Consider the following 17,532-nt stretch of genomic DNA (forward strand, 5'->3'; position numbering starts at 1 on the left):
TCGCGTCCAGTAAAATCGCAGGGAGCGGAATCTGCTCATTTGCATAACACCGCTATAAATGCCGGGCGGCCGCCGCCATTGTCGCGCAGTCGTGACTGACTTGTTTGGTCGTTGAGCGATAGCGAAGGACGTGGTCTGTCTTACCAGGATGCCGGAGCCCGCCAAGTCCGCCCCCGCCCCCAAGAAGGGCTCCAAGAAAGCGGTCACCAAGACGCAGAAGAAGGGCGACAAGAAGCGCAAGAAGAGCAGGAAGGAGAGCTACTCCATCTACGTGTACAAGGTGCTGAAGCAGGTGCACCCGGACACCGGCATCTCGTCCAAAGCCATGGGCATCATGAACTCCTTCGTCAACGACATCTTCGAGCGCATCGCCGGGGAGGCGTCCCGCCTGGCGCACTACAACAAGCGCTCGACCATCACGTCCCGGGAGATCCAGACCGCCGTGCGCCTGCTGCTGCCCGGGGAGCTGGCCAAGCACGCCGTGTCCGAGGGCACCAAGGCTGTCACCAAGTACACCAGCTCCAAGTAAACGGGCTCCTCGCAGGCTTTCTGCATCGTTTCACCCAAAGGCTCTTTTAAGAGCCACCCACTTGATCACTTAAAGAGCTGTAGAAGCTGTTTTTGTTCCTAACCACTTTCCCAAATTGCCTCCCGGCCCTTGGGGACAGGAGGAGGCGTGGAAATAGCACCCCCGCGTAATCTTGAGCATCTTTAACTTCAGGGCAGCCTACCTAGCCATTGCCCCACTTCTCTCTGTCCTCAGCCCTGCTCAGCACCACGTCCCAGACCGTGCCTCTGTGAAGGCGGCTCTTTCCTTGAAACTGTGCCCAGCAAACGCTTCAGCAGCCCGAACTAAGTAGGCGAAAATCGTCCGGGTTCATTTCAAAGCTGCCCCGGTGCCGGCCGCTGCTGAAGGTGGATGTCTGGATAGTTTTTCATAGCGGGGAGGGCTCGCTACAAGTTCGTGCGCGGGGGCGGAGGCCACTATCCCTTCACGGAGTCTTTGAGTCAACAAGCAGTCACCAAGCGACTCCTGTCGCCACCTCTTGCCCTGCAGGCTTAAGCAGGTGTGCCTGCAAGTGCGGCTGAAGAAAAGGTAGCCGCGTCTTTTCCATCCAGTCGCTTAAAGGCCGCCAGCCCTTTTCCTTCCAATCCGAGATTCGTAGTCCTCGGATTGAGAGGAGGGGGCTGCCCTCTGAATGACAAGTCTAAGTGAGCTGGACTTGGGCGCCTGTACGTTGCTTCCCCGGCAGCGGCTTCACACACCTTCAGACCCCGTCCCGCGGGCAGGGGGAGCTGACGGCGGGGGTCCCTGAGTTCCCCCGCGCCGTGATGTCGGAGCAAGCCGTTTGAAAAACGTCACGACAAGAAGGCGGCAGGCACCGGCTGATTGGCTGCGCCTGGCGGCAAAGCCCGACCTGATTGAAAACCGCGCTGCGTTCGGTGCCCTGGGAGCAGCTTGGGGGGGGGGCGCGAGGGCCGAGGAAAGGAGCCGGCGCTGGTGTTTCTGTCATTTCTCTGCTCTAGGCCGCCGGCTGTTGAATGGGTTGTGTCCTTGCACGTACTGGTGTCGCGGGGAGGGCGAGCCCCTTTACCAAAGACCCGTCCCTGGCTCTAGCTCATCAGGCCTTGCCGCTTTCTTCCCGCCCGAGGTTGAGGGAGGGACGGGAGGGGAGTGAGGGACGGGGCACGGGGAGGCGACGCGTTTTGAAGAGCCGCGTCGCCTTTTCTGTTGCCCCCTGAACACGAGACGCCACCTCCCTTCGGCGCAGCCGTTCGCTTCCTTGGTCCTCCCTCCGCCCCTCCCTCCGTCGCCGGCGCCCTTCGTCTCCCGCGGCTGTTGCTGGCTGGCGGCGGCTCAGGCTGGAGACAAAAACAGGTGGCTGGAAACGAAAGTTCGGCCCGTGTGGACGTGAAATGGTGACCGGGCCGTGGCCCCAAGCTGCCGGGGCCTGAGGCAGAGGGGCGGGGACAGGCCGGGGCGGATCGGGTTCCGGCTCGGCCAGCGCGGGCTTTTCAAAAGTTCACGTTACCCAATGGCAGGCGCGTCTCGGCACCCGGCCAATCGGGACGGAGAGCTTGCCTATAAAAGCGAGAGCCGGAGAAGCGCTGTTGTGAGTTTTCCTGGGCAGTGCCAGAAGGCTGAGCGTTTGCGTGTGAGAATGGCCCGCACGAAGCAGACTGCGCGCAAGTCGACTGGTGGCAAAGCGCCCCGCAAGCAGCTAGCCACTAAGGCGGCCCGCAAGAGCGCGCCCGCCACGGGCGGCGTGAAGAAGCCGCACCGCTACCGGCCCGGCACCGTGGCGCTGCGCGAGATCCGGCGCTACCAGAAGTCGACAGAGCTGCTGATCCGCAAGCTGCCTTTCCAGCGCCTGGTACGCGAGATCGCGCAGGACTTCAAGACGGACCTGCGCTTCCAGAGCTCGGCCGTCATGGCGCTGCAGGAGGCCAGCGAGGCCTACCTGGTGGGGCTTTTCGAGGACACCAACCTGTGCGCCATCCACGCCAAGCGCGTCACCATCATGCCCAAGGACATCCAGCTGGCCCGCCGTATCCGCGGCGAGAGGGCCTGAGGGAGCGCAGCGCCTCCCGTCTCGATCGCTAGGAAACTTCATTAACCCAAAGGCTCTTTTAAGAGCCACTCCATTCCCACGGGAAAGGGCTGTCTCTCGCTGGTACTGAGTTAGTGATTTATTACGGAATACGTTGTCGGGACGGGGGGTAGAGTTTTGGATTATGATTTTTAAATCTTTTAAGCTCGTGCTTGTGTGTGTTTTTTGTGCGGTGTCCTTTTCTCCTGAAATCTGAATTGGTGTGAAGGTGTCAGGGACGATGGCACCTCCCGTGTTGGTCGTTAGGAAACGATAGCCCAAAGACTTTGCAGCTATCTACTCCATTCCCAGAGACAAGGGCTGGAACGTGGCTTTTCCAAAACAGGTTGTTGAATTGAATTGCCCGATTAAAAACCATATAAATTCCTCTTCGGTTTAGTCATAAAAAGTTCTGTATTAATGATTATCAATTGGTAGGTAACTGAACATGCTCATGAGTTTAGTACTGTGTTTCCCTACCCTGTTCCCATCCCCCCCCCCCCCTTGTTATTAATCTGTTACCATTATCTCTTCAGCTGATAGATAATCAACAGGGATCCTGTTTTTTGCTTGTTTTGTTTTAAAATCCCAATTTATCTGATTCTCTGTCTCCACCCCTCTGCCCTCAGCTGTTTTGTTGTGCTGATCTACCAATGCCCTCCACTCCTCACTCCCCCAGACCTACTAGTGCCTCTCACTGCTGGCCTGCTGCACCTCGTCCCCAGGACCTAGTCCTTCAGTGTGTGGGGAAGGGGGTGTGTAGATGTAGGTAATGCTTCAGAGGTTAGGGGGGGCACAAGGCAAGCAGAGGGGGCCTCATCTTGATGGCCATGGTGGTTCAGCACTCTCTCCTGCTCCAGGTCCTGCCTATTTGGCTGTGAAGGCAGCTCCTATCTGTATCTGGTATAGCCAGGCTACACTCTGGCACCCTACCGTGGGCACAGAAATCTGAGGGGAGAATGTGGGCCCTGGAACCCACCCCTACCCTGGCATGTCATCCATGCTCCCCACCTTGACAAGTAGCTTCTACTCCCCATACCCCCTCCACCCTTATACGCTTACCTGAGGGAGCTCAAGCTGCTCTCCTCCATGCTGCCAGGTGCATGTGTGTGCATGCATATCCATGTGGCACCTCCTGCTCCCTCTCATTCTAGGCCTAGTTTAATATTAAAGGTTTGATAAACAGATTCTTATTCTACATGTCCTGGGTACTGCTTGTGATATCAGTGCAAGCTTATTGATTATCAGGGATCTGGGGTTTCTGTTTGCTGTGGGCAAACACATGGCAAAACACAGATTTTCTCCTTAAAAGGAGGAAATCTAGCAACATGACATATATTCAAAAAACAGCTAAATGGTATATCTGCAAAAACTCACTCTGAAACAGAATTTTGGGGCCTTCTGTTTGTGCCATACTTCTGTAGGTTCACAGATTTTCTCCTTTAAAAGAAGAAAATCCCTGTGGAAACTGGGTTTCTCCTTGCAAGCTGGCAGACTTCTGGCCTACAAGGGACTGCTTGGGGCTGTGGGGAGAGGGAGCAGGAGGTGCCACATGGATATGCATGCACACACATGCACCTGGCAGCATGGAGGAGAGCAGCTTGAGCTCCCTCAGGTAAGCGTATAAGGGTGGAGGGGGTATGGGGAGTAGAAGCTACTTGTCAAGGTGGGGAGCATGGATGACATGCCAGGGTAGGGGTGGGTTCCAGGGCCCACATTCTCCCCTCAGATTTCTGTGCCCACGGTAGGGTGCCAGAGTGTAGCCTGGCTATACCAGATACAGATAGGAGCTGCCTTCACAGCCAAATAGGCAGGACCTGGAGCAGGAGAGAGTGCTGAACCACCATGGCCATCAAGATGAGGCCCCCTCTGCTTGCCTTGTGCCCCCCCTAACCTCTGAAGCATTACCTACATCTACACACCCCCTTCCCCACACACTGAAGGACTAGGTCCTGGGGACGAGGTGCAGCAGGCCAGCAGTGAGAGGCACTAGTAGGTCTGGGGGAGTGAGGAGTGGAGGGCATTGGTAGATCAGCACAACAAAACAGCTGAGGGCAGAGGGGTGGAGACAGAGAATCAGATAAATTGGGATTTTAAAACAAAACAAGCAAAAAACAGGATCCCTGTTGATTATCTATCAGCTGAAGAGATAATGGTAACAGATTAATAACAAGGGGGGGGGGGGGGATGGGAACAGGGTAGGGAAACACAGTACTAAACTCATGAGCATGTTCAGTTACCTACCAATTGATAATCATTAATACAGAACTTTTTATGACTAAACCGAAGAGGAATTTATATGGTTTTTAATCGGGCAATTCAATTCAACAACCTGTTTTGGAAAAGCCACGTTCCAGCCCTTGTCTCTGGGAATGGAGTAGATAGCTGCAAAGTCTTTGGGCTATCGTTTCCTAACGACCAACACGGGAGGTGCCATCGTCCCTGACACCTTCACACCAATTCAGATTTCAGGAGAAAAGGACACCGCACAAAAAACACACACAAGCACGAGCTTAAAAGATTTAAAAATCATAATCCAAAACTCTACCCCCCGTCCCGACAACGTATTCCGTAATAAATCACTAACTCAGTACCAGCGAGAGACAGCCCTTTCCCGTGGGAATGGAGTGGCTCTTAAAAGAGCCTTTGGGTTAATGAAGTTTCCTAGCGATCGAGACGGGAGGCGCTGCGCTCCCTCAGGCCCTCTCGCCGCGGATACGGCGGGCCAGCTGGATGTCCTTGGGCATGATGGTGACGCGCTTGGCGTGGATGGCGCACAGGTTGGTGTCCTCGAAAAGCCCCACCAGGTAGGCCTCGCTGGCCTCCTGCAGCGCCATGACGGCCGAGCTCTGGAAGCGCAGGTCCGTCTTGAAGTCCTGCGCGATCTCGCGTACCAGGCGCTGGAAAGGCAGCTTGCGGATCAGCAGCTCTGTCGACTTCTGGTAGCGCCGGATCTCGCGCAGCGCCACGGTGCCGGGCCGGTAGCGGTGCGGCTTCTTCACGCCGCCCGTGGCGGGCGCGCTCTTGCGGGCCGCCTTAGTGGCTAGCTGCTTGCGGGGCGCTTTGCCACCAGTCGACTTGCGCGCAGTCTGCTTCGTGCGGGCCATTCTCACACGCAAACGCTCAGCCTTCTGGCACTGCCCAGGAAAACTCACAACAGCGCTTCTCCGGCTCTCGCTTTTATAGGCAAGCTCTCCGTCCCGATTGGCCGGGTGCCGAGACGCGCCTGCCATTGGGTAACGTGAACTTTTGAAAAGCCCGCGCTGGCCGAGCCGGAACCCGATCCGCCCCGGCCTGTCCCCGCCCCTCTGCCTCAGGCCCCGGCAGCTTGGGGCCACGGCCCGGTCACCATTTCACGTCCACACGGGCCGAACTTTCGTTTCCAGCCACCTGTTTTTGTCTCCAGCCTGAGCCGCCGCCAGCCAGCAACAGCCGCGGGAGACGAAGGGCGCCGGCGACGGAGGGAGGGGCGGAGGGAGGACCAAGGAAGCGAACGGCTGCGCCGAAGGGAGGTGGCGTCTCGTGTTCAGGGGGCAACAGAAAAGGCGACGCGGCTCTTCAAAACGCGTCGCCTCCCCGTGCCCCGTCCCTCACTCCCCTCCCGTCCCTCCCTCAACCTCGGGCGGGAAGAAAGCGGCAAGGCCTGATGAGCTAGAGCCAGGGACGGGTCTTTGGTAAAGGGGCTCGCCCTCCCCGCGACACCAGTACGTGCAAGGACACAACCCATTCAACAGCCGGCGGCCTAGAGCAGAGAAATGACAGAAACACCAGCGCCGGCTCCTTTCCTCGGCCCTCGCGCCCCCCCCCCAAGCTGCTCCCAGGGCACCGAACGCAGCGCGGTTTTCAATCAGGTCGGGCTTTGCCGCCAGGCGCAGCCAATCAGCCGGTGCCTGCCGCCTTCTTGTCGTGACGTTTTTCAAACGGCTTGCTCCGACATCACGGCGCGGGGGAACTCAGGGACCCCCGCCGTCAGCTCCCCCTGCCCGCGGGACGGGGTCTGAAGGTGTGTGAAGCCGCTGCCGGGGAAGCAACGTACAGGCGCCCAAGTCCAGCTCACTTAGACTTGTCATTCAGAGGGCAGCCCCCTCCTCTCAATCCGAGGACTACGAATCTCGGATTGGAAGGAAAAGGGCTGGCGGCCTTTAAGCGACTGGATGGAAAAGACGCGGCTACCTTTTCTTCAGCCGCACTTGCAGGCACACCTGCTTAAGCCTGCAGGGCAAGAGGTGGCGACAGGAGTCGCTTGGTGACTGCTTGTTGACTCAAAGACTCCGTGAAGGGATAGTGGCCTCCGCCCCCGCGCACGAACTTGTAGCGAGCCCTCCCCGCTATGAAAAACTATCCAGACATCCACCTTCAGCAGCGGCCGGCACCGGGGCAGCTTTGAAATGAACCCGGACGATTTTCGCCTACTTAGTTCGGGCTGCTGAAGCGTTTGCTGGGCACAGTTTCAAGGAAAGAGCCGCCTTCACAGAGGCACGGTCTGGGACGTGGTGCTGAGCAGGGCTGAGGACAGAGAGAAGTGGGGCAATGGCTAGGTAGGCTGCCCTGAAGTTAAAGATGCTCAAGATTACGCGGGGGTGCTATTTCCACGCCTCCTCCTGTCCCCAAGGGCCGGGAGGCAATTTGGGAAAGTGGTTAGGAACAAAAACAGCTTCTACAGCTCTTTAAGTGATCAAGTGGGTGGCTCTTAAAAGAGCCTTTGGGTGAAACGATGCAGAAAGCCTGCGAGGAGCCCGTTTACTTGGAGCTGGTGTACTTGGTGACAGCCTTGGTGCCCTCGGACACGGCGTGCTTGGCCAGCTCCCCGGGCAGCAGCAGGCGCACGGCGGTCTGGATCTCCCGGGACGTGATGGTCGAGCGCTTGTTGTAGTGCGCCAGGCGGGACGCCTCCCCGGCGATGCGCTCGAAGATGTCGTTGACGAAGGAGTTCATGATGCCCATGGCTTTGGACGAGATGCCGGTGTCCGGGTGCACCTGCTTCAGCACCTTGTACACGTAGATGGAGTAGCTCTCCTTCCTGCTCTTCTTGCGCTTCTTGTCGCCCTTCTTCTGCGTCTTGGTGACCGCTTTCTTGGAGCCCTTCTTGGGGGCGGGGGCGGACTTGGCGGGCTCCGGCATCCTGGTAAGACAGACCACGTCCTTCGCTATCGCTCAACGACCAAACAAGTCAGTCACGACTGCGCGACAATGGCGGCGGCCGCCCGGCATTTATAGCGGTGTTATGCAAATGAGCAGATTCCGCTCCCTGCGATTTTACTGGACGCGAGGCCCGCGCGACGGCCCCTCCTGCCGGCGTCCCTCGCCATTGGTCACGGCTTGCATGCGCTTCCTCATTGGCTGCGGCGGAGTTGACAATTTCTCAGCCTATCACCAGTGAGGCTTCAGTCGCCTGACAGAAGGGATATAAGGCCGAGCGTGCGGCGATTGCGTTACAGTTGTTTTCTTTGTTGTGCCTTGCAAGTTTGTGAGCAGCTCCTGAGCCATGTCGGGCCGCGGCAAGCAGGGGGGGAAGGCGCGGGCCAAGGCCAAGTCTCGCTCCTCGCGGGCTGGGCTGCAGTTCCCGGTGGGCCGCGTGCACCGCCTCCTGCGCAAGGGCCACTACGCGGAGCGGGTCGGAGCCGGGGCCCCGGTCTACCTGGCGGCCGTGCTGGAGTACCTGACGGCCGAGATCCTGGAGCTGGCGGGCAACGCGGCGCGAGACAACAAGAAGACGCGCATCATCCCCCGCCACCTGCAGCTGGCCATCCGCAACGACGAGGAGCTCAACAAGCTGCTGGGCAAAGTGACGATCGCGCAGGGCGGCGTCCTGCCCAACATCCAGGCCGTGCTGCTACCCAAGAAGACCGAGAGCCACAAGGCCAAGGCCAAGTGAGGCGCGCCCGGGAGACCGGGCCCGTCCTCTCGCTCCCTACACACAACCAACCCAAAGGCTCTTTTCAGAGCCACCCACAGACTTCAAAAAAGGGCTCGATCTCTAGACTTTGTGGGGGGCGGGGAAGAAACTCGCTGAGTGCACTCTCGTTCCGCACCTGCTGTTGCCAACTGCACCTATTCCATGAGGTTCTCCAGTTTACCCGTGACAATACAACGTGCCCGCGTGTTTACGTGTATTAGAAACCCTCCCCCGTAGAAAATTGTCTGGTTCAAATGTTTTGTTTTAATGCATATCCTATCATTTACTTCCCGTGACTCCGAGCAGTTTCCTGTAATTCCTGGAGGGTTGGCAATCCGATCGGCTCCCGTTGCTCTTTCGCCGCAAGAAGTAGCAGCGCCGGGGCGCGGGCGCCTCGGCCGCCTTTGGCCCGCTCCGCAGGCGAGGGCGCGTTGCTCAATCCCTGGAGCCGCCCTTTGAACTCCACCGCGCTGTTACCATCGCCTCCGGCTTCAGTGGCTGGAGGAGGTAACACCGAGGCGGGGCCGCGCGAGAAGCGGGCGGGCGGGCGCGGGCCAATCCGGGGCCAGCGCGGGGCGTTCAAACCCCCTCGCGGTTTAACCCCGCTCCCAGCAGCTTCCGCAGCCTCGCCCGCCGCCGGTCCCAGCCCCGGGGCTGTAGCGGACCCGCTGCCATTGCCGTTCTCTTGCCCGCCGCCCCCCACTCGCCTCCCGGGGTCGGCTCCGGCTTCTTCTGTCGCAGGGGCCCCAGCACCGCCGCGAGGGCTGCGGGTCTTTTCCCTCCCCTCCCCTCCCCGTCCCATGGCAGGACACCCTCCCTTATCCCGTCCCCCGTCCAGGGAAATGTTTTGCCCTCGCGGAGACCGGCAGAAAAGTACAGCGTCGCAGCTCCCTTCACGAAGGGGTGGGTGGCTCTTAAAAGAGCCGTTGGGGTTGTTTGCACGACAGGCGTCTTCCTCCGCTCGCTTTACTTCTTCTTGGGCGCCGCCTTCTTGGCCTTGGCTGCCTTGGGCTTGCTGGGCTTGGCGGCCTTGGGCTTCACCGCCTTGGCCTTGGCCGGGCTCTTGGCGGCCCGCTTGGGCTTGGCCGCCTTGGCCTTCCTGGGGCTCTTGGCCGCGCTCTTCTTGGCCGCCGCGGCCGCCGGCTTCTTGGCTTTCTTGGGGCTCTTCTTCACGGCCGCCGCCTTCTTGGCCTTCTTGGCCGCGCTGGCCGGCTTCTTGGCCGCCGCCTTCTTGGGCTTGGCCGCCGCCACCGCCGCCTTCTTCTTGGGCGCCTTCTCCTTGACCTCGCCCGGCTTCTTGCCCAGCTTGAAGGAGCCCGAGGCGCCGGTGCCCTTGGTCTGCACCAGGGTGCCCTTGTTCACCAGGCTCCGGAGCCCCAGCTTGATGCGGCTGTTGTTCTTCTCCACATCGTAGCCGCCGGCTGCCAGCGCCTTCTTCAGGGCGGCCAGTGAGACGCCTTTTCTCTCCTTGGAAGCAGCTACCGCCTGGGTGATCAGCTCGGTCACGCTGGGGCCCGCGGGCTTCTTCGCTTTGGCACCGCCCGCCTTAAAGCCTCCCACTTTCTTCGGCTTCTTAGCTGGGGCTTTAGCGGCGGGAGCAGGGGCCGCAGCGGCCGGAGCCGCATCAGCGGCTGGAACAGGCGCAGTTTCAGACATGGTCTCAGACGTCCCCTAGCAGCAAAAAAAGCTGTTGGTCTATGGAGCGCGACTGCATGGTATTTATACACGAGAGCTGCTCTGTGATTGGTTCGTTGAAGAGCCCGCCCAGCTGCAAGGCAGAGAGAGCTCTTCTCCCTGATCTGTTTGTGTTTCTTCGGAGTTTAAAAAGTGTATTTTTTGCACGTTGTGTGCCACCAAATGACCCCAAGTTTTGGCATGCTGTTGGGTAAGCATTATATTTTCACTCTGTAAAGTGTCTTCTGCGTGAGACGAAAGGTTTGTTAAATAAGGGGCCATAATCCCCGAGTTCTGTGTTTGGAGAGACCTCAGAAAAGAGAAACTTTTCTTTTTCCTTGTAAATTATAACTCTCCTATTGACTATAAAATCAGAATTATAATCGATTCATGTTTTTTAGAGGGTTTTTGTCTATGTCGTTGAAGACAGATTGTCATTTCAGTAGATTTTGCCTGTGTAAATTGATTTTGAATACAGGGAAGTAACACAAAGTCATTCCTGAGCTTTGAATACAGTCTGTAAATTGTATGCTATAACGTAGTCTTTTACCTCTTAAAATACTAAATTCTTTTGAAATCATGTCTTATGCAACTCTACAGGGAGCTGAATAAAAACCTGTGGAGAGATGTTTTTGTTTCAGATGAAAGTATTTGGTATATTGTGTTGTATTGTTTTGGGGGTTGGAATGAAACATGAGTTGCCATTTTTAAGTTTTGAAATCATTTCATTGTAATGTGAATTATCTATGTTCCTCGTTTTTTTTTCTGATTATTTTATGTAATAATGTATGGATTTCTTGAATTATAGTCTGTGTTCATTCTCATGCGTAAGCATGATCAGGGCTATTTTATAGGTTGAATTATTAAAGCACATTGCTAGTCAGAATAGGAGTATTGGACAAGAAGTACAGTTCTAACACGTATGGAAGACACCAGTTAATGATGAAAATCCCGTCAACATATTTTCTTCCATCTAAATATCACAATACGCACAAATTGTATTTGTATTCAGAATAATTTGTATTGACAACATTGTTTAGTTATACCTTGCTGCATCTAATCATGTTTTGTGCAACGCTAAATACTTTAATTTTGAAAAGATAAGAGGAGTTTCAACTAATTCAAATAATATCCTCTCTCATAATCAATAACTAGTTCCCAAAACAGGCTATACAATCACTCTACTACTGAACAGGGACGGAGTGAACAAACTCTGTGTTGTCTTTTATTTCTATGGGTGTAACTATAAATTGCTTGTGGTGATAGCTTGTATTGAATTAGGAGAGAATTAGTCCATGGGATGCTCCTAAGCAGCCTGGAAAAAAAACCCTGATTTATCCATGGATAATAATTTAAAATGATAAATTAAAACAAGGCAAAGCATAATATTTGATCCATTTGGAGAGGTAATAATCAAATCCCAGTGTGAACATTGAATTTGTTTTGCTCTGCTTCCCTCCCACATTGTACTCTAGATAGAGGGCTCACATCTTATTATTAGAGGCAACAAAGTTGTATCCTATAAAACTCCAGGTCAAAGTGAAAGAACTTTCATGCATCTTGTTTGTTTCTTTAGATGACCCTTAAAAATATGAAATGCATAAATCAAGTAAAGTGGTTACTATAATGCTTCTTATAAAAAGAAACCATATATAGGAGCTACAAAGAAAACCAGTGATCCCCTTAACCATACCCCAAAGATATTTTTAATCGTCATGTGTGTATGGAAATAGGTTGATGGTCAGAGCAACTAGAATGTCATATCAGTGCATCATCTAGGTGAAGGTCACCCTGAGGAATCCAGTAGGAATTTGATTGGAGAGGAGTGGCTGTTAAATTGGATATTGAGATGCGGATGAAAGAGAGAGAATTGTGAAGGGAGGAGTTTATTGAAATCAAATGTATGAAGAAAGTAAATCTAAAGCAAAAATACTACGGATCATCACCTGCAGGTATTCCCATTCAGAATTAAGGACATAAGAGCCTCCAAGCCCTTAATGTCAATGCAGTGCAGAGCCCTCTAGAGGAAAATATGGGAGACACGCATCAATCCTTACCCTGCTTGGGGTTTTCAAATTGCCAGCACTTTAATTTTTTCTCCCTTTAAATGAGTTAACCAAACAAGCACAAAAATAAAACAGAATAATAATAAGAGGGGAACAAAGCAAAACTATTTTCTGGTTAAGGTATTTGAGAGTTCAGAAACAGGCCAATCAAAAGGTAAGGACCATCCCCTGTGCAAGCTGTTATTTTTGCACTTTTCCACCCACAAATGTGTGAATAAGTCTCTGGTGCTTGACAGTAGATAGAGGGGATTGTTTATTCCCCTTGCCACTTATTTCCCTTCATTTGTTAAGAACTTGGGAAGTTTGTAGAGTTTTAAATCCCAGCTCTTCTCATATTCCACAAAGGAAGCTTTACACAAGAGGTGTGTGTGTGTGTAAGGGATGCTAAGGAGACCCAGAACCTAGAATTAGAAACAGGCCCTCACATTTTTGTTCTGCACCAGGTTTTCTGAGTACTGAGAGATTGATGATAAATACGAATAGACAATATACACTACTTAGGAACAAAAGGTGTAGGCCAACTCTGAATCGCAACAGCCAGCTCCTCCCAACTTCCCAGTGGGCCACTTTATAATACAGTAGGTGCATCTACATGAAGAGCTTTACTGCACATTAGACTAATGCACAGTAAAGTGTCACCATTTACATGTGCATGGCAATTACTGTGCATTAAATTAGTCTAATGTCCCATTTGCTAGTACCAATACATACAGGTACTAAAAAAATTGTGCATGCATTGGTTAATGTGCAATAGTGCACATATAGATGCTGATGTCAGGTGTAAACTGTGCCCAGTCAGCCACACCAGCAGGAGGCCAGCCTCCTGGTTGGTGCAGAGCCAGATGGCTGGCATATCTTGTTGGCTGTCCCAAGCTGGCTGGACACTGCAGGCAGATGAACCACTTCACCACAGCCCAGGACCCAGTCTGACTGGTGAGAGCTCTTGTCACGCCCACCTTGTAAGCCCTGCAGAGGGAGGAGGGCCAGGGGGCAAAGGGAGTGCCGAGGCCATCTGTGCCTATGCCATCTTACCCGCTCGCCCCTGCACTGCATGCCTGGAGCCAGGGGCCCCACATGGGAGTGTGAGGGGCCCTCTCCTCATCCCCTCCCTGGCGGACTGAGCTCCCCCTCTGCCCACTGGAGTTCCACCCACCTCCCCTCCCCCAACAAGCAGGGAGGCAGGAGGCAGTTCAGGACTTTACTGAGTGGCCTGCAGGCTCCCAGCTAGGCATTGAGGGGCCTGTCACATGCATAAAAACTTGTTGATCTCCTCCTTGTCTGAGGGTATCAGGCACTCATAGCATAGGCAAAGGCAGAACCGTCACTAGGGGTGTGTGGGGCCTGGGGCAGATCAGCCTCTGCAGGACCTGGGGGAGGGGGGTGGCAAGTGGCCAGAGCTGGCGAAGCAGGGGGTGGCGAGCAGCCAGAGCCGGCCGCACTCAATAGCAGCAGAGCTGGCAGCACTCAGCAGGAGCAGTGCATGGCGGCTGCGGCAGGGCCTATGTGGCACTGACTGTGGGGCTCGGGGCTGTCGCCCCGATTTGCCCCCACCTCCCTGAGGGACGGCCCTGGGCACAGCACCACCTTCTAGGTGGTGGCGCATATTGCGAGGAAGCGTGGGCTTCCCTGGGGTGCCCTCAAAGCTCAAGGCCCTATGCCAGGTTCTCTGCTGCACCTAGGGCACCATGGCAATCATCACAGCGTGAGCAGGGGACTTGCAGCAGAAGCACGCTGGGGGAGCAGTCCACATGAGGCTGGGGCCCTAGCTTGGGGCACCTCTCTGCAGAGGGTCACTACGGGGGCTGGGGGTGTCACCAGGAGCCCCTCACCCCCAGCACCCAGGTGCCATGGGCCCAGCAGCATAGGAGCAAACTGCCTGGCTTGTAGGGAGGAGAAGGTGGGAGGGAGGGTTTTTCAAGAGCTGCCATAGCAGCTGCCAGCAGGAGCCAACCCTGGCCTGGCCTAGTTAGGAGACAGTAAAGGCAGACTGCCTGCAGCAAGTTGCAAGTGGTCCCTCCTGTGGGAGCAGGGATGGAGAGTTTGACCAGCGGCCACCTGTGGAAGGGCCTGTCTGGCCAATTTAGCAGACACAGCTCACCTTATCAGGCACAGCCCCTGAACTGAGGCCAGGTGGTGCACAGCCCCTCAGTACAGTGCATGTTCCATCTGAAATGTTGTCAGCTCTCACAAAGAGCTGCTCTATCTTTGCTCTGCAGGTCCAGCAGCTGAACACAGGGAAGAACCACCAGCCACCAGCAGAGATGAGGCTGCAAAGATGCTGCCATCATCGGCCAATGCCCTCCGTATGTCCTGCCACTGCTGGACCTACGACTGCACCATGCTGCTGGACCAGCTGGTCACTGTGGTGGAGGAGTGGCTCATGGACTCTTGGGCCTGGTAAGCCCAGGACCTGAAAAGGGAGTGGAACAGGTATCATACCCTCGAAGAGAGGTACATAACCCTCCTGGAGTGGCTGTTTGAGGCCCACAACTGGCAGGGTACCATGGTGGCTCGGGTGGTAGCAGCGACAGAAGAGGACTGCTGGGTTCTTGATATCATCCTGGCCCTGGTGGTCACCTTTGTGCTGCCTGATGCCCAGCCCCCAGCCACAGTCCCAGCTCCTTCTGGCCCTTGGCAGCCACCCACAGCCAGTGCCAAGCCTCCCAGTGGCCTTGGGAGGAGGTGCAGCACTGCTTACACCAGCCAGGGCTTCCTGCCCCAGCTCCTGAGCCTGGTCTCCTCACAGCCTGGCTCCCTGCCTAGGCCACTGCCCACCACTTGCCATGCCTTCATGCAGCCCCTGAGCAGGACCTGGCTGCAGGCCCTGCTCTGCATGCAGGCCGTGCTGGCCCCAGTCCAGTGGAGGAGGAAGGGGAGCACGCTGAGTGGGCTGGACAGTGCCCACCCTCGCCCCCAGGCCAGCCCCCGGCCTGCCCGGCTTGCCCCGAGGTCCACACTCACAGTGGTGTCGCTACAGATTGGGGTATGGGTGCCTCTTCCTGGGATCCATCCAAGGTGCCTCTACCCCATTCCACCCCCACCTCCCCCAACCCCACAACAGTTGTCAATGCACCAATGTAAATAGGTTCATGAGAACAAGAGTGTTTTATTACTGGTAGGCATTGGGGTTAGGGGTGGGATAGGTGTTGGACAGGGAGGGTTGAAGGGAGCCCGTTTTTGAGGGAGGGTGGGTATATTGCTGTGTTCTGGAGGGAAAGAAAGATTGGTGTTTGGAAACTGTCTGCAGTGTGTGTGGTCCTGGGGGTGTGCTGTGGGCCTGGGGCCCATGGGTGGCAGGCAGGTGCCCTCCTGCAGGAGTAGAAGAAGAGGTGGTCCACCAGCACCTCACACACCTGGTGCTCTGGCCCCCACTGCTGGGTATGCGGCTCACCCAGGGCCTCAAGGGAGGCATTGTTGGCACTGCCACCACAGCTGCCACTCCTGGTGCCAGATATCCACTGCCCGCCATGCCTTCCCCATCCAGGTCTCATGGAATTGCTCACACAGCGTCTTGCAGGTTGTTGTGCAGCACACAGGTTGCAGCAATGCCTTGGGGGATGTTGGCATTGGTGAACTCGAGGCAGGCAATGAAAGTGTGCCAGCATCCCTTGAGGCACCCAAAACTGCACTTGACCAGCATGCAGCTCTGACCAAGGCACCTATTGAAGTGTGCCTGGCCTCAGTCAAGCTAGCTAGTGTAGGGATCCATGAGCCATAGCAGCAGCTATGGTAGGCAGAGTCCACAGTGAGGAGTGGTGGGATGGTCACATCACCCAGCTGCAGGTCTGGGACACCTGGCATGAAGCGGCTACTCTCCACCAGGGCTGTCATGGTGGAGTTCCAGAAAATCCAGGCATTGTAGGTGCTGCCAGTCCAGCTGTTGCAGATGTTTGTGAAGGTGCCCAGGTAGTCCGCTGTGGCTTGCAGCATGATGGAGTGGAAGCCCCGCCAGCTGTAGTAGGGGCAGTCCACCCAGGATGGGCAGATAATGGGGATGTGTATCCTGCCAAGGGGCCTAATGCACTGGCAGAAGCCAATGGCTTAGAAGCCCGACACCACCTTCAGAGAGTCAGTGACCCAGAGCATGGTGTGGGCCTGCACATCTATATAGTATACCAGTTCAAATCACAGACCAGGACCTTACTGTGGTAGGTGATGTATAATCGCAAAAAAAAAAGACAATCCCAACTCAAAAGAGCTTGCAGTGTAAATGTTTAATTAGGGATAACATTTGAATACAAGTAGGGTAATTGTGGAGCACAAAACAAAAATGAACCAATGTTGTTCATCACAACAAGCAGCGGTCTCAGCACACTAGTGCAAAATACCAGAATAAATGTGAAATATCAAACTCCTCATCCAGCCTGTAACTTTAAACCATAGAGGATTGGGTCACAAATAATGAATCTGCATATTGTCAATCTGCCTGTTCTTTTACAGTCACTTGGGAATTGGTGTAGAATGCTGCAGAGTCTGCAGCTCATTGCAGTCCAAAGAATATAGGGTATGATAATGTAAAGGTGAGGCCATTGGAGAAGGTATTGGTTTGGAGATCTTTTCAGGATGGTGCTAGGCTTATGAGCTGGAATCCTGGTTTTCTGTTTAAAAATCCAAAATTCTCAGACCTACCCCCCCCCCCCCCCGCAATTTCTCTGATTAAAAAGACATAAATTGTGCATTTTTCCATCATTAAAAAGAAAGCCTACCAGTGCTTCAATCATTATAATAAATTACATTCTAAATACCTATATATTTTGGTGTTTGATTTTGCATTTTTTTATCATAGGAAATCAGAGCTCTCCCTGTCCCCTTTGCTCACTGTTCCTACAGCTGCTTTGTGGTGCTGAGCAGCATTTATATGCCAGTGCCCTGTCCCTACCCATGCTGTTGCCCCTCATTCCCAACCCACAGCCCGCCCCCCAGCCCTGCCTGCCCCCTACTCATTCCCTCCTGGCAGCAGCTCCATCCCCTGCACCAGGTTACAGTGTCAGCTGCAGCTGTCATGTCTGCTGCTTTTGTGGCACTGAGCAGTGCTGGCCCCTGCTGTTCTGCTCCCCGCACCTGTGCCCAGGCTCCAGCAGTCCCCATGCCTTTCCAGGGAAACCCTGGACTGGGGCTCAAGGACTGGGTTGGGTTTGCCTCAGGCTGGGCAAGCCCCTTCCCTTCCAGGCCAGCCTCCCCTACACAGGCTGCATTAGCGGGGCCCAGGCCTGGGTCTGGAGGCCGCTTCTATTTGGAGTGTCCTGGCCCCTGACCATCTCTCTCTCTCTTACACACACACACACACCTCCTGCTGCCATCCGCA

General features: G+C 55.1%; 6 protein-coding genes across 6 annotated transcripts; 3 read left to right on the top strand and 3 right to left on the bottom strand.

The window, feature by feature from the left end:
• The first annotated feature begins 61 nt into the window (after positions 1–61).
• On the top strand, positions 62–603 carry LOC132250097 (histone H2B 1/2/3/4/6). The gene has a single exon (XM_059726287.1). The coding sequence runs from the start codon at positions 149–151 to the stop codon at positions 527–529; it is 381 nt and encodes a 126-aa protein (XP_059582270.1). The 5' UTR covers positions 62–148; the 3' UTR covers positions 530–603.
• Positions 604–1,702: 1,099 nt separating this feature from the next.
• Positions 1,703–2,763, top strand: LOC132250092 (histone H3-like). Its single transcript, XM_059726281.1, has one exon. It carries the CDS (start codon positions 2,037–2,039, stop codon positions 2,571–2,573), a length of 537 nt encoding a protein of 178 aa, XP_059582264.1. The 5' UTR covers positions 1,703–2,036; the 3' UTR covers positions 2,574–2,763.
• Positions 2,764–5,097: 2,334 nt separating this feature from the next.
• LOC132250093 (histone H3-like) lies at positions 5,098–6,159 on the bottom strand. The gene has a single exon (XM_059726282.1). It carries the CDS (start codon positions 5,822–5,824, stop codon positions 5,288–5,290), a length of 537 nt encoding a protein of 178 aa, XP_059582265.1. The 5' UTR covers positions 5,825–6,159; the 3' UTR covers positions 5,098–5,287.
• A 1,098-nt stretch (positions 6,160–7,257) lies between these two features.
• On the bottom strand, positions 7,258–7,807 carry LOC132250096 (histone H2B 1/2/3/4/6). Its single transcript, XM_059726286.1, has one exon. The coding sequence runs from the start codon at positions 7,710–7,712 to the stop codon at positions 7,332–7,334; it is 381 nt and encodes a 126-aa protein (XP_059582269.1). The 5' UTR covers positions 7,713–7,807; the 3' UTR covers positions 7,258–7,331.
• Positions 7,808–7,988: 181 nt separating this feature from the next.
• LOC132250095 (histone H2A-IV-like) lies at positions 7,989–8,773 on the top strand. The gene has a single exon (XM_059726284.1). The coding sequence runs from the start codon at positions 8,077–8,079 to the stop codon at positions 8,464–8,466; it is 390 nt and encodes a 129-aa protein (XP_059582267.1). The 5' UTR covers positions 7,989–8,076; the 3' UTR covers positions 8,467–8,773.
• A 99-nt stretch (positions 8,774–8,872) lies between these two features.
• On the bottom strand, positions 8,873–10,182 carry LOC132250090 (histone H1.11L-like). The gene has a single exon (XM_059726278.1). The coding sequence runs from the start codon at positions 10,141–10,143 to the stop codon at positions 9,454–9,456; it is 690 nt and encodes a 229-aa protein (XP_059582261.1). The 5' UTR covers positions 10,144–10,182; the 3' UTR covers positions 8,873–9,453.
• Positions 10,183–17,532: the final 7,350 nt, after the last annotated feature.

Source organism: Alligator mississippiensis, chromosome 4 (assembly GCF_030867095.1).
Source record: "Alligator mississippiensis isolate rAllMis1 chromosome 4, rAllMis1, whole genome shotgun sequence".
Taxonomy (NCBI): Eukaryota; Metazoa; Chordata; order Crocodylia; family Alligatoridae; genus Alligator; species Alligator mississippiensis.